This window comes from Sarcophilus harrisii, chromosome 4, assembly GCF_902635505.1.
Source record: "Sarcophilus harrisii chromosome 4, mSarHar1.11, whole genome shotgun sequence".
Taxonomy (NCBI): Eukaryota; Metazoa; Chordata; class Mammalia; order Dasyuromorphia; family Dasyuridae; genus Sarcophilus; species Sarcophilus harrisii.
Window position 1 is genome coordinate 12,303,676 of NC_045429.1, and position 19,443 is coordinate 12,323,118.

General features: G+C 45.4%; 1 protein-coding gene across 2 annotated transcripts in view; it reads left to right on the forward strand.

Moving 5' to 3' along the window:
- JAK1 (Janus kinase 1) overlaps positions 1 to 19,443 on the forward strand; it is a 136,182-nt gene that overhangs the window by 80,324 nt on the left and 36,415 nt on the right. For both annotated transcript variants that reach the window (XM_031968969.1, XM_031968970.1), the window contains exons 2-6: positions 1,753 to 1,838; positions 3,380 to 3,578; positions 9,146 to 9,269; positions 13,616 to 13,769; positions 18,118 to 18,281. In XM_031968969.1, the coding sequence (XP_031824829.1) occupies positions 1,833 to 1,838; positions 3,380 to 3,578; positions 9,146 to 9,269; positions 13,616 to 13,769; positions 18,118 to 18,281 (647 nt within the window). In that variant the 5' untranslated portion in view covers positions 1,753 to 1,832. The remainder of the gene's footprint in view (positions 1 to 1,752; positions 1,839 to 3,379; positions 3,579 to 9,145; positions 9,270 to 13,615; positions 13,770 to 18,117; positions 18,282 to 19,443) is intronic.

The following is a 19,443-nucleotide window of genomic DNA, read 5'->3' on the forward strand; positions in this document are numbered from 1 at the left end:
ATTGAGAGGTTGACCCTTGTCTACCGTAGTAGGTAGACATGCATTTTATTATTCATTCTATAGTTTTTTTTTTTTTTTAATGAACAATTCTTTTTATTTCTTCCTACTGGGTATTCTTGGTATTATGTGGAAATTCTGACAATCCGTATGGATTTATTTTATATCTTACAAGTTTGCTGAAGTTGGGCTTACTAATTAGTTTTCTGCTGGATTTTGATGTTTCCATTTGTATTTTTTTGTATTCACGCTGAGCAGCTAAAGTGCTGGATTTAAGTCTCCAACGCTTATTAGATGTGAGCTTTTCTGGTTATCTTTCTAAGTCATAGACCTAGAGCAGCACAGAGGCCAGAGTCCAACCCTTTCATTTGTAGATAATTAAAGTGGTACCACATGGTACCACAGCTCAGTGTCCAAGGGAGGATTTGAATCCAGATCTTCTTGACTCCAAGTGCATGACTTATCCACTATCACAAACAGTCATAAATGGCCTCCACAGAGAAAATTCTCACAACTGAAACCCATGGAGCTCTTTCAGTGGATAAAGTGCTAGACCTGGAGTAAGGAAGTCTGGGTTCAAGTTTATACTCTGTGTGACTCTGGACAAGTTATTTAACTCAAAAAAAATAACATTTTGCCTCAATTTCCTCAACTATAAAATGGGAATAATAATAGCACCTACCTCCTAGTGAGGATCAAATGAGATAATATTTGTGAAGTGCTTGGCACAATACCTGGTGCTTAATGAGTACTTAGTCCCTTCTCCTGCCCATTTGAATATTGTAATCATCAGGTCTTGTTGTCTTGGTTCTGCTTGACTTCCCATCAGTTTCACCAGACTTTGCAGTTTCTCTGTATTAGTCATGCTGTATTTATTGTGTTTGCAGTGTGATTATTCTTCCCTTGTCAATGGGTGCCCACTTTGTTTCTAGGATTTGTTTTTTTGCTAATGCAAAAATTGCTCCCATTATTTCTCACGTGTTCTGGTCTGAACATTCTCTGTGGGCTGAGTTCATCTACCTGATCTTCTACTGTCAGACTGTAGGCTTTTGGGGGGCAGGGACTATGCCATTGTCCTATTTTTTATGAATGTCCACAGTCTGGAATCCCACTGAATTACAGGTGACTCAGAGTTTCTTTACATCTGAATCGCGACATCCCCCAAAGTCAATCTGGACTTGAGGTGGAATTACTGAAAACAAGAATTTTTCTTCTATATTCCCCAGATCCATCTTCCCTTCCCTTCTCTTCCTTCCACTAGTTCGTAAGCTCCGCGAGGGCAGGTCTTTTGCTGCTTTTTGTCTATCCAATACCTGATATAAAGTGGGCACTTCACGCAGGTCTCTTGATTGGTATGGCCGCTAATAAAAATATTTTACTTAATTGTTGACTGAGCGATCCGGAGGCAGGGCCATGAATCCCCGAGGAAGTGGGGAGATGTCTTGGGGGGCACCATTTTACAGGCCACCCAGAGAAATGTTACTGACCAGATGGTGGGGGATCCCTCACCTACGTGGCTGCTTGGGGAGCTCAAAAGCCCTGGGTCTATTTTGGAGATGAAACAAGATGACGATGGCTACGATATCTCCATCTTGTGTCCCTCAGAGGCCGTACCGGCCTTGTCAAAGAATTGTCTCCTTGCTGCCCAAACGGTCTTTTATGGACGACTTTTTCTTGTTAGGGTCCAGAGGTCTCGTGTCCTTGTCTGGATGAGAACTAACCTTGGACTCTTTTCTTTCTTCTCTCCCTGCTCAGATCAGCTTGTGGAGTGCTTCGGACAAAGTGAGGAGTCCGGTTTCAGCTGTCTGAGGAGGAGGCAGGAGACAGCCGAATAAATGCAGGTAGGCTCCTCTGCTTATCTCGAGATAGATCAAATGATAAGAGTGGCGATAATGCTGATGATAATAACGGCATTTATGCAGTGCATCAAGGTTAGCAATTTGACCCTCATATCATGGGTGCTGCCATTATTAGCCCCATTTTACAGATGAGGAAACTGGCACTGAACAAGCAATGACTTTGAGGCTGGTTCTCCAGCTACTATCTAAGGTTGCCCTATTTTGTTTTCTATATAAAAGATTAAAAAGGGAGGTGGGGAAGCAGCCCAGAGTTCATTAGTGTGTCATGGAGTAAAGAAGTGATTAGATTCAGAGTTCTTTATGCTTACTAGTTGTGTGAACCTGGGTAAATCACTTAACCTTTCCTTAGTTCTGTAAAATTACGAATTTGAGTAGGGCAGTAGATAGAGCTGCTCTTGGAGTTGGGGACACCTGGACTTAAGCCCCACTTCTAACACACATGAGCCACGGTCACTTTGTTTCTCCAAGACTCAGTTTTTTCATCTGTAAAACTGGGCAGCTGCAGTTCTTCATGTGTCCTGGATTCACATCCTGCCTTCGAATAGTACTAGTTGGGTGACCTTAGACAAGTCATTGAAGCTTTCTGAGATTATAAAGTACACAGTCGGTGCCCATAGAATCATATTAGTCGAGGAAATGGACTCCAGAACACTCCACTGTAGATAAAGTCCCAAGTCCTGCCAGATAATATCAGAGAAAAAAATGGAGGATGATAACACACTTCTCTCAGAGGCTCTGGAGAGGAGCAAAGGGGAATAAAGCCTCTGAGGTGCTGTGCAAAGCTTTAAAAGTTAATTGAACATGAACTGTCATTATGACGTCCCTCACACTGCTCAGGAGCTGGACATTCAGGGCACAAAGTCCTGCCCCCGGGGAACTCCCACACAGAAAAGACAATGGGACTCCTAGCAAGTCATTTCCAGAGAAGGAAAGCCCTCATTCCTGGTGGGAAGCTCAGGAAAGGCCTGGCTTAAGCCCCTTTTCTTGTTTATTATTTATTTGGAGGAGGCAAGTTGCACCGGGGGCCACTTTGCCTTTGAAGGCCTTACTGGGATTTTCCCATCAGCCTCCGCAAAAATGGAAGGAAGTCCCATGAACTCTGCACCTTGGCCTGGGCTCACCCAGACTTCTTGGGGATCCCTCTGGAAGCAGAAAAGGACCTCAAGGAGAAACTAACGCTAGAGGGAGGTGGATCTGGGGTCTCTGAGCAATCTGTCTTGTGGGTTTCCCCTGGTCTCTGTGGGACATAAACCGGTATGGGTGAGCCCACCTGCTTCGGTCCTGGGAGTTACTGAGGAGGGGCAGAGAGGGAAGGGTCCTGGGGTCCCAAAATTCAGGATTTAGGGCCTAGTGGGGCCCAGTCTCTCATAGATGTCTAACAAATGCTTTCCACGTGGAACTGGTTGCAGTTCAGCTCTATTCGCTCTTATTTGGGGGGCAAGGAGCAGCCCCCAGTCCACTCCTTCTGAAGTCATGGGGGGGCGTTCGAACTCGAGGTAATGTCCACTTCTCTTCCCAAACAGTATCTAAATTTCAAGGAAGACTGCAATGCGATGGCGTTCTGTGCAAAAATGAGGAGCTACAAAAAGAACGAGGTGAACCTGGATGTGCTGGAGCCCGGCGTGGAGGTGGCCTTCTACCTGCCCGACAGGAAGCCCCTCCACTTGCTCAACGGCGAGTACACGGTGGAAGATCTGTGCATCAGAGCCGCCCAGGAGTGCTGTGAGTAACTGCGCCTCTGCCCCTGCCCACGCCCAACTGCAGCCAGCAGTGCTGGACTCCCAGAGACCCGAGTTCCAGTGCAGCTTCAGACACCTACGAGTCACTTAATGTCTATTTGCCTTAGCGTGCCTGGAAGTGAGGGAGCAGGAAAAAAGCAGGAAAGGGCCTCAAAAGCCAGAGGATTTTCTGTTTGATCTTGGAGGTGATTAGGAACTGGTGGAATTGAAGGAATAGGGGATGGCGTGGGCAGAAATCACCTTGGGAAGATCACCAGGACAGCCAAGTGGGAGGGGGCTGGCACCCCCTGGAGTCTCCTCAGAGGGGCTTGGGGCCAGAGAAGCAGGAGGCAGGCTCGGCAGGGATGAGGTGATGAGGGCTTGCTCCACATGTGACAGACACAGGGCCGTTAATTAGCAAAGTTCGTTGGCAATAGTCACAAAGAATATCATTCATTCATCAAATGAGCCTCTCCTGTCTGTCTAGTGGTTAAGAATGAAACTGTGTGTTGTTCTATCGGATGCCTCAGTTTTTCTGTCTGTAAAATAGGAGTAATGTTACGGTAATGAACAATACCTCATATCTATCTCATGGGAACAATAAAGATCTTTTAAAATTATAATTATTTTCAGTCAGTGAAAATCTACTCCCTCCCACTCATCTTCTTGAAAAGCAAGAAAAAGAAAGAGACAGAAAGGAAAACAAACCTCCCCTTACAAGCGTGTGCCAGCAGACAAAACAAATTTCCAAACAGGCCGTATTAAAAACAAAGGAAAAAAGGGCTCCCTCTGCCCTCTGAGGCCATGACTTTCCTGGAAGGAGCCAAAGGCCTGTTTCACTATGAATCCTTCAGAATTGGGGTTTGTCATCTTGTTGCCGAGAGTTCCTGAATCTTTCAGAGCTGTTAATCTTTACGATATCGTTGTCACTGTGTACGTGGTCCTGGTTCGGCTGACTTCTGTCTGCCTTAGTTCATCAGATTTCCCCACTATCTCCAGCAGATTTTTCCCACTCTCTCTAGCAGATTTTCCCCACTGTCTCCAGCAGATTTTTCCCACACTCTCTAGCAGATTTTCCCCACTGTCTCCAGCAGATTTCCCCACTCTCTCCTAAGCCGGATCCCTTCATCATCCATTCCCCCTTTGCTCGGCACTTCCTCAGTTTCCAATTCTTCACTATCACCGAAGGAGCAGCTGTAGGTATTTCATGTGTATGAGTCCTTTCCCTCTTTCTTCAATCTCTTAGGGGCATGAGCCTTGGAGCAGTATTCCTGTGTCAGAGTTTACACACAGCTTAGTAACCTTGCGAGGCACTCTTCCAAATTGCTTTCCAGAATCACCGGCCCCTTCACAGCTCTGCTAACAGTCCCATTAGAAAGATGGATTGCATTTTAAAAAGACATTTTAAATTTCATGAAGAGCATCCATTTCATTTATTGCTTCTTTAATTTTTTGAAAAGATATGTGAGTGCCTCTAAAGCACTTTGCCCACTTTAAATTGTTAGAGAGATATTAGTTATTATTATTTCCTATATATTACCGGAATTTCCGTTCCTCTCTTCCATCTCATTAATTTGGTCTTTCTTCTTGGCTGTTTTAACCCTTCTTCTGTTGTTTGTGACACACGAAGCAACTAGAAAGACAGATAGAAAGACCTGGATCAAAATGACCTCCTGGGGTCTCTCCTCTGATCCCATGCAGGGCTTTTCCATGTTGTTTGAGGGAGGGTCCCCTTGAGGAGGCAGTCGATGGAAATTTATGGACCTTCCTCAGAAGCATAGTCTTAAACGCACAAAATAAAATGTGTAGGATTGCAAAGGAAGTGAATTATATTAAAATCCAATTTGTAAACTATTTTCAAAACAGATTAAGAATATCCCCTCTAATCTTATGATCCTCATAACAATCTTGTGGAATAAATGCTATGGGTAATATCATGCCCATTTTATAGAGAGAAAGTTAAGGCCAAGGAAGGTGAATTGGAATATCCAGGAGTCACACAGCTAAAGTGTAAGAGCAGGGAATCAAACGCAAACAATCTTGCCTCCAAATCCCAGACTCTTAGGATGAGCAACCCTCAGTTGTTAAATTAGGGATGTGCCCTGATTCGATTCTTAGGAAGCTGTTGATAAATCGGGGACTATTATTAGTTCAAATCAGTCAATTATTAATAATTGATTTATTCTAACCCTTCATTTCCCCTCTCTATGTCGCAAAAGTCCAAGTAATATTCATTCTTCATTAGAGAATGAATGACAGGAAGAAATGGGATGATGGGAAGGAATGGCAGGAAGAATGAGATGATGGGAGTGAGTAGCAGGAAGAAGGGGATGATGGGAGGGAATGGCAGGAAAAATGGGATGCTGTCTTAGTGGTAGTTTCAGTCATTTTGATGGTTATTTTTTCAGCCCTCTTGCTAAAGAGAAAATGGTTCTTGATTTTGGAAGTGGAGAGAAAGAGAAGGGAGAAGGGAGAGGAGAGGGAAACTATGGGACCAGCTTCATTAAACATACATCCTGTACTTGGGTGGCCACTAATGAAAAACATTTATGATAAAGACACCGAGTACTTAAGCAGCCTATTTATTATTTATGGTAAGAGATTTTAATCACTGTCAAAAATCACTCAGGTCGGTTTCTGTTCTAACATACGTATCCCTCACCGCTGCCAGGAAACTTTTGTGTGTCGGATGGAGAGGGCAGCGTGTAGCATCGGACAATGGCGTAAGAACCCAGACTTTAGAAGGGTGGAAGGGAAGGGTTTCCCAGCTCCTCCAGAAGGGAGTTCTCGTGTTTCTAGAGAGTGTGAAAGTTTGCCAAGAGATTCACGCCCATTGCCTCATGTGACCCTCCCGAGATTCCTGAGTTCAAGATGTAATTATCGCCCCCTTTTTTACATGAGGAAACCGAGACATAGAACAGTGGTCACACAGCTAATAAACAGGCCTCAAATACTCATACGGGCAGTGCACAAGGGACATCCCCAATTCCTTTAGCAAACCTTCCGAGGGCGTCTTTTCAGTTTTCTCCCCATCCTGGTTATCCTCTGTGCAATACTCTAGCTTCTCCCACTTAAAAATGAGGGACTTAGTTTTGTACTAAAATAAACCAGTAAAAAAAAAAAAAAAGTTGGAGTGTAGGGAAGAGTTTTGTACCAAAAATGAGGAACTCAATGCTGAACAAAATACTCCACCTGGGGCTTTGATTAGTACAGAGTAGCTTAGGACTCACCTTGTATTTGTACCTTTGGATTTTCCAGCACAGGCTAAGGGAGTATTAGCTTTTATTGATTTTTATGCCATACTGTTAACTGAGCTTTTTGAGTTTTTAAGTAAAATTAAGTTAACTTGGGGCAGCTAGGTGGTGCACTGGATAGAGCACCAGCTCTGAAGTCAGGAGTTCAAATCTGGCCTCAGACACTTAACGCTTCCTGGCTGTGTGACCCTGGGCAAGTCACTTAACCCCAATTGTCTCAGCAAAAATAAAATAAAAAGAAAAAATAAAAAAATTAAGTTAACTTAAACTTAGCACTAAGGCCCCCAAATCTTTTTCTACAATATCTACTGTTTAACCACATCTCTGCCATCCTGTATTTGTGAAATTCACTTTTGGAGGCCAAGTGTAGAACTTTGCATTTATCTCTATTAAATTCCCTCCTACTCTATTCCACCCATTTTTACAAAGGGTTATCCGTATTTTTGGATCCCGACTCTGTCCGACCATATTTTCTCTATCCTTCCTCCTTGTACTCTCTGCAAATCTGATCAGCATTCCATGCCTGCCATTCCCAGTCTTTAAAAGAAACACCGAACATCGTGGAGCCAGGCGCAGATCCCTGGAGCTCCCTGTTAGAGCTTGTTTTCCAAGTTGATATTGACCCATTAATGACTATGGTTCAGGACCAGTCTTTCAGTCAGTTTCTGATTAATTGTCCTTGTTACCTAACTTGACTCCTTTTACCTTAGAAACATTTATTAAGCACCTAGTGTATACCAGGTACTGTGCTAAGTGCTGAGGCTGCAAAAATACAAAAAGACAGTCTCTAACTCAAGGAGCTTACGGTCTGATGGGGGAGACAACATGCAAAACACGTACATATATATATGTATATATATTAATGCTCTATTGAATAATGATATTGAATAATGCATTAATGCTCTTGAAATCTAAGACTATTCAGCTGATGATATTCCTCTAACCTGCTGCTCAATAAAGGAAGTCGGAAATGACTTGTTTTTGATTAAGTCACACTAGGTTTGAACGCTCATGCTTCCTTCTTCTGAACCATCTCTTTGTTTATGGATCTTAGGATCCATCCAAGAATCAAAATGAAATTCCCTGCTCTGTGCTCAGGGGATCCCATCCTCTCCCTTTTGGGGCACAGAGGCAGCATCTGCTCCTCCCATCATGTAGCTTCTCTCTCTTCCCCCAGGAGTCTTCCCTAGAGCACCCATGGGGACTCAGCAATTCTACCTGCCCACTTTTAAACGTTTTGGGCCTGGCTGGAAATTGCAGAGGTGGAGAAGAGCTCCGAGCTACGTACTCATTCATCTCTGTGCTTCTTCTGGGTTTCCAGTCCATGCAAACTATTCTCAGTCTGGTCTTCATTCAAAGAAAAAAAGACAAGAGAAACAAAATTAGGGTGGAGTAGTTAGGGCTAGTTATTGTTGCCCTTCATCGTCCTCCAGAAGAATCATCCTACACCCTCTTGGAGCCATTTTTTGTCACCAATGTAGCTTTTAGTTGACTTGACTCTCCCACTAGATTCGAAAGATGGGTTAGGATGTGAGTGAGGGGGACAGGAACACCTTCTTCCCTTCTCCTCCTCCACCAAGCCCCAGGACTGAGAAGTTGTGGGGGGGGGAGCTTGTCGGTGTTTGTGTTTAGAGGTTTCCGTGGCATTTCCTCAAACCAGGACTTGGGTTGGAGGAGTGAGTTTTGTTGGTCCCACTTTAGAGAGGAGGAAATGAATCTTCCGAGGGATTGAGTAACTTGCTAGAAATTGTATAGTTAGTGATGGAGAAGGGTTTTGAACCCAGGTCTTCTGATTAATAGACAATCATAGGATTTTAAATTAAGAGGGACCTCAGAGAGCACCCCTCTTTTCCAGATCAATCAGGAAACATTTATTAAGCACCTATTATGTGTCTTTTGTTGTTCAGTCATTTTTAGTCCTGCCTGACTCTTCCTGACCCCATTTTGGGTTTTCTTGGCAGAGACACTGGAAAGTTGGCCATTTCCTTCTCTAGCTTATTTTACAGATGAGGAAACTGAGACAAACAGGGTTAAGTGACTTGTCAGGTTCCCATGACTAATAAATGTCTGAGACTCATGAAAATGAGTCCTCCTGACTCTAGGACTGGGCTCCCCTAGCTGCCCCAGGGCACGGGCGCTGTCTGTCAGGCCTTGCGCCAAATGCGGGAAATACAAAAAGGGGCCAAAGGCGGTCCTCGTCCTCCAGGAACTTTCCACCTGAGGGAAGAGACCGCGGTAAACGGGATCCCCAGACCAGGGAAATGGGAGGCGCGGGCTCGCATCTGCCTCTCTGACGGACCCCTGTCCTTCTCCCCAGCCATCTCCCCTCTGTGCCACAACCTGTTCGCCCTGTACGATGAGAAGGCCAAGCTCTGGTACGCCCCAAATCACTGCATCAAGATCGAAGAGAAAACCTCACTGCGGCTGCACTATCGCATGAGGTAAGTGGACGCGGCTCCCACCTGAGGCTCCCTCTGGCTGGGGTGGGCGCCGGGCCGGTTAGGCCATCGGGCAGGGGCACCCCTGATAAAGTGCCTACTGAGCACTAGAGATTAAAAATGGAGGCGCCGGCCCCTGGAGAGCCTACGTTCCAGAGGGAGGAACGGCCACCAAGAGGCAAACAGAAGCCAGTTGGTGCGGATGGGCGATGGCCTCTGGAGGTCTCCAGGGGAGGAGGCAGAGCTGGCTCCAACCTGCAGAGGAAGGAGAGGGGAGGGGGGCTCTTCAGGCTTGTGGAGCAGCCTGGGCAAAGCAGGAGACGCAGTGTTGCATGGGAGGAATAGATTGGTCCGGTAGGGTCCGGAGACCAAGTGATGAAAGGGAGTGACTCGGGCCTGTGGGAGGGAAGGCTGGAGCTGGCTTGCCTGGCTTTCGGTCCCAGAGGAGTTTAGATTTGGTGGCAAAGGCTGGTGTAGACATGGGGCTCTCTAGGGGTGGGTTTTTAGGCTGAAAACACTTGTTTATTTGCCACGGGGCAGCGAGGAGGAAACGATCGGGCAGTGCGTTTCAGAATGGCTCTAACACCTGGACAGCCGCCTTTCCCCTTGTGCAAAATGAAGGAGAATATCCATGGAGGAGAGATGCTCGAGTTCAATTTTCACTAGAAACGACTTAATGTCAATTCCCCGAATCAGTGGCAGCCAGGATTCGAATCCAGACCCTCTGCCCAAATTCAGCACTAAAGAAGAGCTTTAAGAATCCACAGACTCTTTGCCTCTATCCTTGTGGCTGGCACTGCAAGGGTGGCTTCCAGCCAACTGGAACCTTCTGCTCTGGGGATCTTTTGTCTTCCTCCCCCAGGGGTCCCTGTCTTCTTGGGGGTGGGAAGTATTTTATTTTTGTCTTTGTAGCCCCACACCCATCCCGGGGGCTGGAGCATTTATTTTTTTTTTTATTTTAATTTTGGTCCAGGCCTCAGATTTTATTGGCGGGGGACCCTTAGGTACAAGAAATACCCTCCACTATTACAGATTAGCAGTTTATCTGCCATTTCTAGGCTTGTGGTCCTGGGCTCCTACATCTCGAGCTTCAAGGAACCTCAACGACCGTCCAGCCTAACTGTTCACTTTTGCAGAGGAGGGAACCGTGGTCTTGGGAGCAGTGCTGCTCTGCCCAGGGGCCCAGGGGGATTTTTTTTGGTGACACATTTGGGGTTAAAAACTAGTAAGTGGCTAGATTTTGAACTCCAGTTCTTCTGAGTCCAGTGGCCATGTTCTATCCACTGCCCCACCCAGCCCTCTAGAGATGCTTAGAGGGACTTGTCTTGCCAGACTGCTCAGTATCTGAGGCTTTTGCCACATTTGGCTTTCATCAGGGATCACTAATAAGAGGAAATGCAGGCGCTGCTGCGGCTGTGAGTGCGGATGTGGGTGGGGGCATGTGTGTCTGTAGGGGGGAAGTGGGCGGAAGTGGGCAGACTTTTGAGGTGGGCTGGCCGATGTAAATGGATGCTTGCTTCTCCCACAATGCACTGGGCTGGACGACCTCATGCATATTTGCTTCCCTAAGCACCTGAAAGGGTTCAGGTTCTAAAGAGACGCCACCTACCCATCGCTCCTGCTGCTGGTGCAGAGATCCTGGCTTTTCTGCCTCTGGCCCCTCTTCAGGAGTCTGTCCCGGTCAGTTGCTGACACTTAAAACAATCACGTAGAAATACCTTTGGTTAAGTTGGTCTCCAGTGGACCAGCCCATAGCGCTCCAGTCTGGCATCAAGGTGGGCACCTGCTGTCCTGGGTTTGCTTCTTTCTCTCTCTTCCCTGCTTTTCCATCCCTTCTTCTCCTCCTGCCTTCGTTTATTTCTTCTCTGTCCTTTTCCTCTTCTTTTTTCCTTTCTTTCTGCTCCTTCCCTTTCCCTAAATTTCTTCCCTTTTCTCCCTTCCCTTCTGCTTCCCTCCTCTCTTCCTGCCTCCATTTCATTCTTCTCCTTCCTCCCCTTTTTTCTTCTTTCATTTCTATTCCCCTCTTCCTTTTTCCCTTTCTTTTTTCTTCCTCTTTTCTCCCTTCTGTTCTCCCTCCCTCTTTCTTACTTCCTATCACCATTTCATTCTTCTTCTTTTTCCCTCTTATTTCTTTCTTTTCTCTACTCCTTCCCTTCCTCCTTCCCTTTCTTCTCCTTCCTCCCTTTTCTTCTTTTCTTTTCTGTTCCCCCTTTCTGCCTTCTTTTTCTTTTTTCTTGCCTTTTCCCCCTTCCATTTTGCCACCATATTTTTTCTCCTTCTTCCCTTCTTTTCTTCTTTTTTTCTGCTCCTCCCTTCTTCCTTCCCTTCCTTCTCCTTGCTCTTTTCCTTCTTTCCTTTCTGTTCCTCCCTTCCTCTTTCTCTTTCTTTTTTCTTCCATCTTTCCCTCTTCCATTTTTCTCCCTTCCCTCTTCCTTTTTCTACTTTGTTTTTCTCCTTCTTCCCCTCTTTTTTCTTTCTTTTCTCTGCTCCTTTCCTTCCTCCTTCCCTTTCTTCTCTTCCCCCTTCCCTCTCCCTCTCTCCTTTTTTCTTCCTACCTCCACTTCATTCTTCTCCTTCCTCTTCTCCTTTCTTTTTTCTGCTCTTTCCTCCCTCTCTCTTTCCCCTCCTCTTTCTCTTTCTTTTCCTCATATCCCCCTTTCTGTCTCCACTTCTATTTCCTTTCTCTTTTTTCTGCCATTCATTAAGTCCTGCTGTTTGCTCACCACCATGCCGCACAGTCTAGGGTGTGCTGACTGGCTGTTGCTCCCACACACGGCTTCATTATCTGCCCCGTGGTCCCCCAAACCTGGAATGCTTTCCCTCCTCTTCTCTCCTTCCTGGGTGGCCTGGCTGACTCTTTTCTGCAGGAGGCCCTTTCTCACCCTCCTGCACCTACTGGCTGGAGCCTTCCCTCCCAAGGTTCCCTTGACTTAGGTAAATTAATTACTTGTACACATGCTCTCACAAAAATACATCGTCAGCCTCCAGAGTGTGTAAACTCCTCAAGGCTCCTGTTGCCTTTGTAAATTCGGATAGTAGCTAGATGCTTGGCACATAATAGGTGGTTAATAAATTCTTGTCAGTTGATTGAAGGAGCTCACAATATGTCACTGTGTCTGCCCACACTGACAAAGTGTCTACCCCGGGAGCTTGAGCCAGCTGACCCAATCACTTTTATGTTAAATGACGCATGGGAGCTGAATTCAGATTCTGACTCTTTGTATCGTTTGCTTCTCATGTATTCTTGGGCAACTAGCTCGAGCTCTCCGGGGCTGTCTCTCATCTGAGACATGATGGCTTGTGGCCGTAGCTCCTTTCAGTCTCTAAATCTGTGGGGCTCTGACTCTTACAGGAATCCAGAGGCTCCTTTTCCCCGAGATGCCTGCAGAGGTTTTGTCTGCAATCACATCCTTTTTTTCTCATTTTCCCTTGTCCCTGATCCCTGCTGAGCTCGTCTTCCTCTGAGCCTCCCGCTGTTCCTGAAAGAATGTTTTCTTTCAGGCATGTTCCAGCCAGTCCCCGATGAAAGCTTTGCTCTCTGTCCCCTGACCCAGCCAGACTCCCGAAATCCTCACTGTCGGCTCCCTTCTCACATGTGCTGTCATGTGAGGGAAAACCCCAGGGGTTTGGAATCCCTTGGGTGTTTTCTGCCAGGGCTGGGTGATGCTGGCAAGGCGGGCATGTCTGATGTGCTCGTGGGCACACTCATGTGTATCCGTGTTGGGGGGTGAGTGCTACGGGAAATTCCTGAGCCATCCCATACCCAGGGATAGATTAGTGGCACTTGTGTCTGCTGGAGTTGACACCCTCGCTGTAGTGCCCTTGGGGCTAACTAAGCACACTGGGCTATGGCTAAAGGGTTCCCATGATTATAAATCAGGGCAAAATAAATGCCTCTGATTAAGATAAATGGTCAAATGTCCATCAAGGAAAACTGAGAGGAGGCCATGGAAAATGTCATGGTCGTTGTTTAGCAGTAGAGAGAGCCAGGCCTGCAATCAGGAAGACCTGAGTTCAGATCTAGCCCCAGCCAGTAGCTACTTGATCCTGGGTGAGTCATTTAAGCCTTTTGCCTCAGTTTCCTCATATGTAAAATGAGTAAAAGAAGGAAATGGGAGACCATTCCAGTATCTCTGCAAGAAAATTCTAAATGGGGTCAGGCAGAGTTGGACATAATTGAAATGAGTGAACAGCATTATAGACAGAGATTATGTTTTAGAAATGGTGTGAAAACAGCTCATTTGGTCTCTCTTTAAGTCCTTTCTCCCTTCCGGCAGCCCAGCTCCTGGCTCCTGGACACCTCCAGCACGGCCACGACGATGATTTTGATCAATTTTTTTTCTTTCCAGGTTCTATTTCACCAACTGGCATGGGACCAATGAGAACGAGCAGTCGGTGTGGAGACACTCCCCAAAGAAGCAGAAAAATGGTTATGAAAGAAGGCGGGTCCTGGATGCTACCCCCCTCCTGGATGCCAACTCACTGGAGTATCTGTTTGCTCAGGTAGAGACCGCAGTCTCAGAAGGCTCTGGGAAGGGGAGGAGGGTAATGGTGTGTGTGTGTGGGAGGAGCAGGGATGGGGATGTGTGAGGGGGGGCAGAGGGGCAGGGACGGAGGGAGGGGAGGAGAAAGTGTGAGGAGAAAGGGGTAGGGATGGGGAGTGTGTGAGAGGGGGAGAGGGGCAGGTCATTTCTAGGAATTCTGGTAATTGCCTGGACCTGCCTGCATCTCTGAGGCAAGATTTCTAACAGCAAGTTGTCCAGGGTGGAGACTCCTCTTTTCCGTTCTACTGAGCATATGGAAATACTCGTTTCATTTGGGGTTGGCTAGGTGGAGAATTTTAGAACATCTTTGATAAGAGTAAACAGTTCTGGTTTCTTCTGCACACTTGTGTCTGGGCCAGTAGTGAGAGCAGTGCCGTGCTCCCCCGTATCAGGGGAACCAGGAACCGTTGAGCTGGGAGGGCCTCTTGGAGCACATCTGCTCCAACTGCTCCTGACAAACCTAAAAGGGCCTGAGAAGTGGAAGCTCGCCACAGACACGAGTTCCATGTCCTAGGTCCCAAGTCTAGACTTGGGACCTCAGGACTGATCTACACCAACCCCTAGATTTTAAAAGTGAGCTCGGTTTAATGACTTGCCCAGCGTTGCCTGGATGGTAGAGCAGGGGAGGTAAGAACCGAACACAGAACTTCTAAATCTAGACCAAGGCACCCTTAAGCTGGACTCTGGGAACTTGGAGTGGTGTTTTTCAAATTGTATTTGAACATTTTAAAATATATTTTTAATATCTTGACTATAAATATGCAAGTAATTATATTTGAACACAAGTGGTTAAATGTGTGTTAAATCCAATCTATGTATACGTATTTATATCTTGCTGCACAAGAAAAATCAGATCAAGAAGAAAGAAAAAAACTGGGAAAGAAAACAAAATGCAAGCAAACAACAATAGAGTGAAAATGCTATGTTGGGCAGCAAGCATTTATTAAGCACTTACTGTGTGTCAGCCACTATGCCAAGCACTGGAGAGCCAAGCCCAAGTGGCAGAAATAGGTTGTTTTGCTTTTTATAAATCCCCGTTGCCCGTCTAGATTCTCCCTGGTCATCCCACCAAGTGCTGCAGGAAATGGTGGGTGGCTTTTTTTTGTACCAAAGAAAAACAAGAAGTTACTTTAGATTTTTTTTAACGCTACATAATTATCATAGCGTGAGAAAGCTTCCCATGTGCCTCCCTTTGAGGGGAAGTGTCAACTCCCAGGTGTTCTTCCTCCTCTGTCTCCTTTTCAAGCAAGAGAAAGTCTGTGGGACCGAATTCAGCCAAATAATTCAGCCAACTTTTGTTCAGCATCTGCTGTGTGCAGGGGGCTGGGCGAGGGTCCATGGGAGGTCCGAGGAAGCAGTCGCTTAATATGTCAGCGAGCATTTTGGAAGCATCTTGTGGGCTCTGCCTCTTGGAATCCCTTTCTTTCAAGGCTCAGCTCCAAGAGGCCTCTGGGAGAAGCCTTTCTTGGTCATTCCCTTTCCCCTCCCAACCCCCCAAATGCCCTGAGATTGGTGCTGTTATCCCACTTTCACAATTAAGGAAAGTGACCCAGTGTTTAAGGCCAGTTTCAAATTCAGGTCTTGCTGCCTCCAGGCTTAGTGCTCTATCCATTGAGTCACCATTCCCCCATAGAACTAGCGTTCAATGCCATAATTTTATAGGTCGGGTAAGTGAGGCTCCCAGAGTCCCATACCTAGGAAATGGCAGAACTTCTGGGATTCAAAGTCAGATCTTTGCACTCTTTCCCCTGCGCTCCAGGGAGGAAAGGCCACTTAATCTGAGCTTGAAAGGTGGGTAGTATTTCAGCAGGTGAAAGCCAGGATAGAAGGGGAGGACTATCATGAGCCAAAGCATCAAGGTGGCAGGATACAGGCCATGGTGATGTCCTAGTTAGTAGTCAGAGCCTGGACAAGATGGAAGAGAATCGTCTGGGAAGAGCTGGGGAAGAAAGAAGGGGGTAGGCTATTGAAGGTCTGGACTCAATGTAGACAGTGAGGGTCCTGAGGGACAACCCAGATTTCTCTGGTCCCTTCTCCAAAAGAGGCAGACTGAAGGGTACCAATTATCAGAGCTTTTTTTTTTTTTTTTTACCAAACCTGTGAGAGGGCGGTGCAGTAGTAGGGCTTTGACTTGGAGCCATGAGCATTTGGGGTCATCAGGAACCGGGCCCAGGTCCTGGCTCAGAAATGAACTAGCTGACGCCCAGCGAAAGAACTCTGGGAAATGACTAAGAACCATTACACTGAATTCCCAATCCCTATATTTTTGCTGCCTGCATTTTGGATTCCCTTCACAAGCTAATTGTACAATATTTCAGAGTCCGATTCTTTTTGTACAGCAAAATAACGGTTTGGACATGTATACTTATTGTGTATCTAATTTATATTTTAATATATTTAACATCTACTGGTCATCCTGCCATCTAGGGGAGGGGGTGGGGGGAAGGAGGGGAAAATTGGAACAAAAGGTTTGGTAAAGAAGTTGTTTTAAAATGTTAAGGAAACAGTAAAGATATCAACATTTAAATGTCACTATTTTGGGCATGTATATTGAAATAAGGTTATAAGTACTGAAAATCAAGTTAACATACATTATAAAAAAAAAAAGAAATGAACTAGCTGGGAGATGCTGGGCAAGTAACTCAGCTTCTCTTTGCAAAAGTGAGAGATGGAAGATGGTGTTGTGAACAAGAATTAGCAAATGGATCAGTGTGACCAGAGTGCATGATGGGAAGGAATGGAGAATAAGATGGACTGAGCCAATGGGAAAAGGTTTTATTATCAAACAGAGGGATGTGCTTGTGATTCTAGAGCTGGGCAGCAAGGTAGTACTGTGCATGGAGTATGAGCTGCAGAGTCAGGAAGAGAGGAATTAAGATTCTACCTGAGAAACCTGAGAAAGTGAGCTGTGTGACCCTGGGCAGAAAACTTAGCAGCTCTCAGGCTCAGTTTCCTTATATGTAAAATGAGAACCATAGTAGCGCCCCACTTCACAAGGTTGTTATGGGGATCAAATAAGAGAAGTTTTGTAAAGAACTTAGCTTAGAGCCTGACACAGAGTAGGACTGTAGAAATGCTGCCATCAACATTATTATCGTTACCACCACCAGTAATACTACTACTTCTACCATCACTACTACTACTATTATTATATTACTATTAATACTACTACTACTATATTGCTACTACTTTACCACTAGTAGTACTATTATATTACTACTACTACTACTACTATTATATTACTATTACTACTACTATTATATTACTACTACTACTATATTACTACTAGTACTATTATATTACTACTACTACTACTTTACTACTACTGCTATTACTACTACTACTACTACTACTACTACTACTACTACTACTACTATATCACTACTACTACTACTACTACTACTACTACTACTACTGCAAGAGTAAACATGTATAAAGTGTTTTGCACATTTCGTAGCACTTTATAAATGCTTGATGTTATAGTTTTCCATCTTTCCCCAGCAGAATCCATCTCTAGTTGTAAGGTTTTTACCCTTTGGGTATCCTTGATGCCTTGAATAGTCTAAAATACTACCTACTTTTCAAGACCCAGATTAAATGTCCATGGATCCCTCTTCAGAAACATGTTTTTAAACACATAAAATAGATGCATAGAGTTGTAAAAGAAATGAAAGGTTAATGAGAATAAAGACATAACTGTTTGTCATTTGAGTTCCTATATTCTCCTGTATCTTGAAGAATCTTTGCACCCCAGGTTAAGAATGTCCGATTTATAGTGTTCTTATCTCCTTGGCATCAGACAAGAAATTATGTTTTCAAAGTGGATGAATATATTACCTAATTATTAATTAGAGAGAAATTCAGTAGATTAATTAGCTGAAAACTATTCCAGCATTTGGCCTGGTACATATAGAGTAAATCAAAGGTAATTGGGAGAGAGCACTAAGGTCAGAATGAAATTAGGGAGGGCCTTGTGTAGAAGGGGGCATTTGAGCTGAAGAAAGAAATCCACCTGAGGAAAATCCCAACACTTTGGACACATCTGGATATATACAACTTATTCTGTACCCAGAGCAGTCAGTCAACCTTCCCGAGGCGCTAGAGTCACTACCTGCCCCCCAAGAGGAAGGAAACATGTTAAAGGGGGTTGTTCCTTGGAAATTTCTTAATTGAGGTAGAAGTTTGCCTGTTCCAGACACCTTGTCCGGGGAGCTGTTGTCCTCTGGGGGAACCATGCATTGGGGGACCGCCTCCCCTCCCAGGATTTCCCTGCTTCCTACTTAAAAGAATCTTTCCTCTCCCCGAAGGGACAATATGACTTGGTGAAATGCTTGGCTCCTGTACGAGACCCGAAGACCGACCAGGAAGTGCACGAGATCGAAAATGAATGTCTGGGGATGGCAGTGCTGGCCATATCCCATTATGCCATGATGAATAACATCCAGCTTCCGGATCTGCCCAAGGATGTCAGGTAAGGCTGAGCCTGTGTCCCAGGGGAACCGAGGGGCACATCTCCCAGTGCCCCTTCTTTGTATGTTGATGCTACATGTGGCAGTGTGTGTGTGTCTCAGCAATGTTGGAAAGTCTTGGTCCCTTCCAGTTCTCCATCTAAGTGTAAGAAGCGACATAAATGACCCATCATTCAAAAAGAAATGCGTGATCAGAAAAGAAAGGGGGCCAGCCCTATGGGGGTGACAGATCAGAAGCATTCTGGGACACTTTTAGCCACATTCTTTAAAGAGGCAGAGGAAGCCTTTGTGGAGAGTCAGTGGAAGACAAGGGCAAGACTTACTGGTTTAGGGGTGCAGTGCGCTGCAGCCCTCCAAGATGGTAGGAGTTCAACCTTGAGAAGAAGCAGATGCCCAAAGTAATAACAGTCACTTTGCAGGTTTTCAGCTTCGGTTAGACTAGCTGTGTCCCAGGATCCCAGAATGCAAGAACTGAGGGGTTCTCAGCCTGAAGGGGTCTCTAAAGGTCAATCCCTCTGATCCCTCTCATTTTTCTGAGTAGAAAACTGAAGCCCAGAGACTCTAGGTTCCTAGCCCAAAGTCACAGAGCAGCAGAACAATTCCCTTTTCTAATCTCCCTCCCAAGCTACTGATTTAATTTATCACCAAAGCCCAGCTTGGTTTACAAATATTAAATATTTGATCCTCACAACAACCCTGGAAGTAGGTAGGTGCTATTGTTATCCCCAGTTTACAAAGGAGGAAACTGAGGCAGATGATGGAAAAATGACTTGCTCCATCACACATTTTGTCAGAGGTGAGACTTAAACCCTTCTTGATTGCAAGGTCAGATCTCTATCTTATTACATCAGCACTACTCCTTGAGTTAATTATGATAACAGTAAATAATAAACAATAATTAATAATAATAATAATATATTAAGATCAGGATTTTAAAGGGATAGTAGAAGTCTCCTAGTCTATCCCCTCATTTTACAGACAAGCTAGCTGGGGTCCAAAGAACTGGTGAAGAATTAAAGTGACATGCAATATCACAGAGGCGAGAGGGGAAAGTTTCCAGCTCTGGTTGTCTGACTCTCTAGATGCCCTTTCCAGGGCTCAGAGGTTCAGCTGACCACCCACTCCCACACTGGAACAGGATAGGCCTTAAGGTGGCTGCTCAGC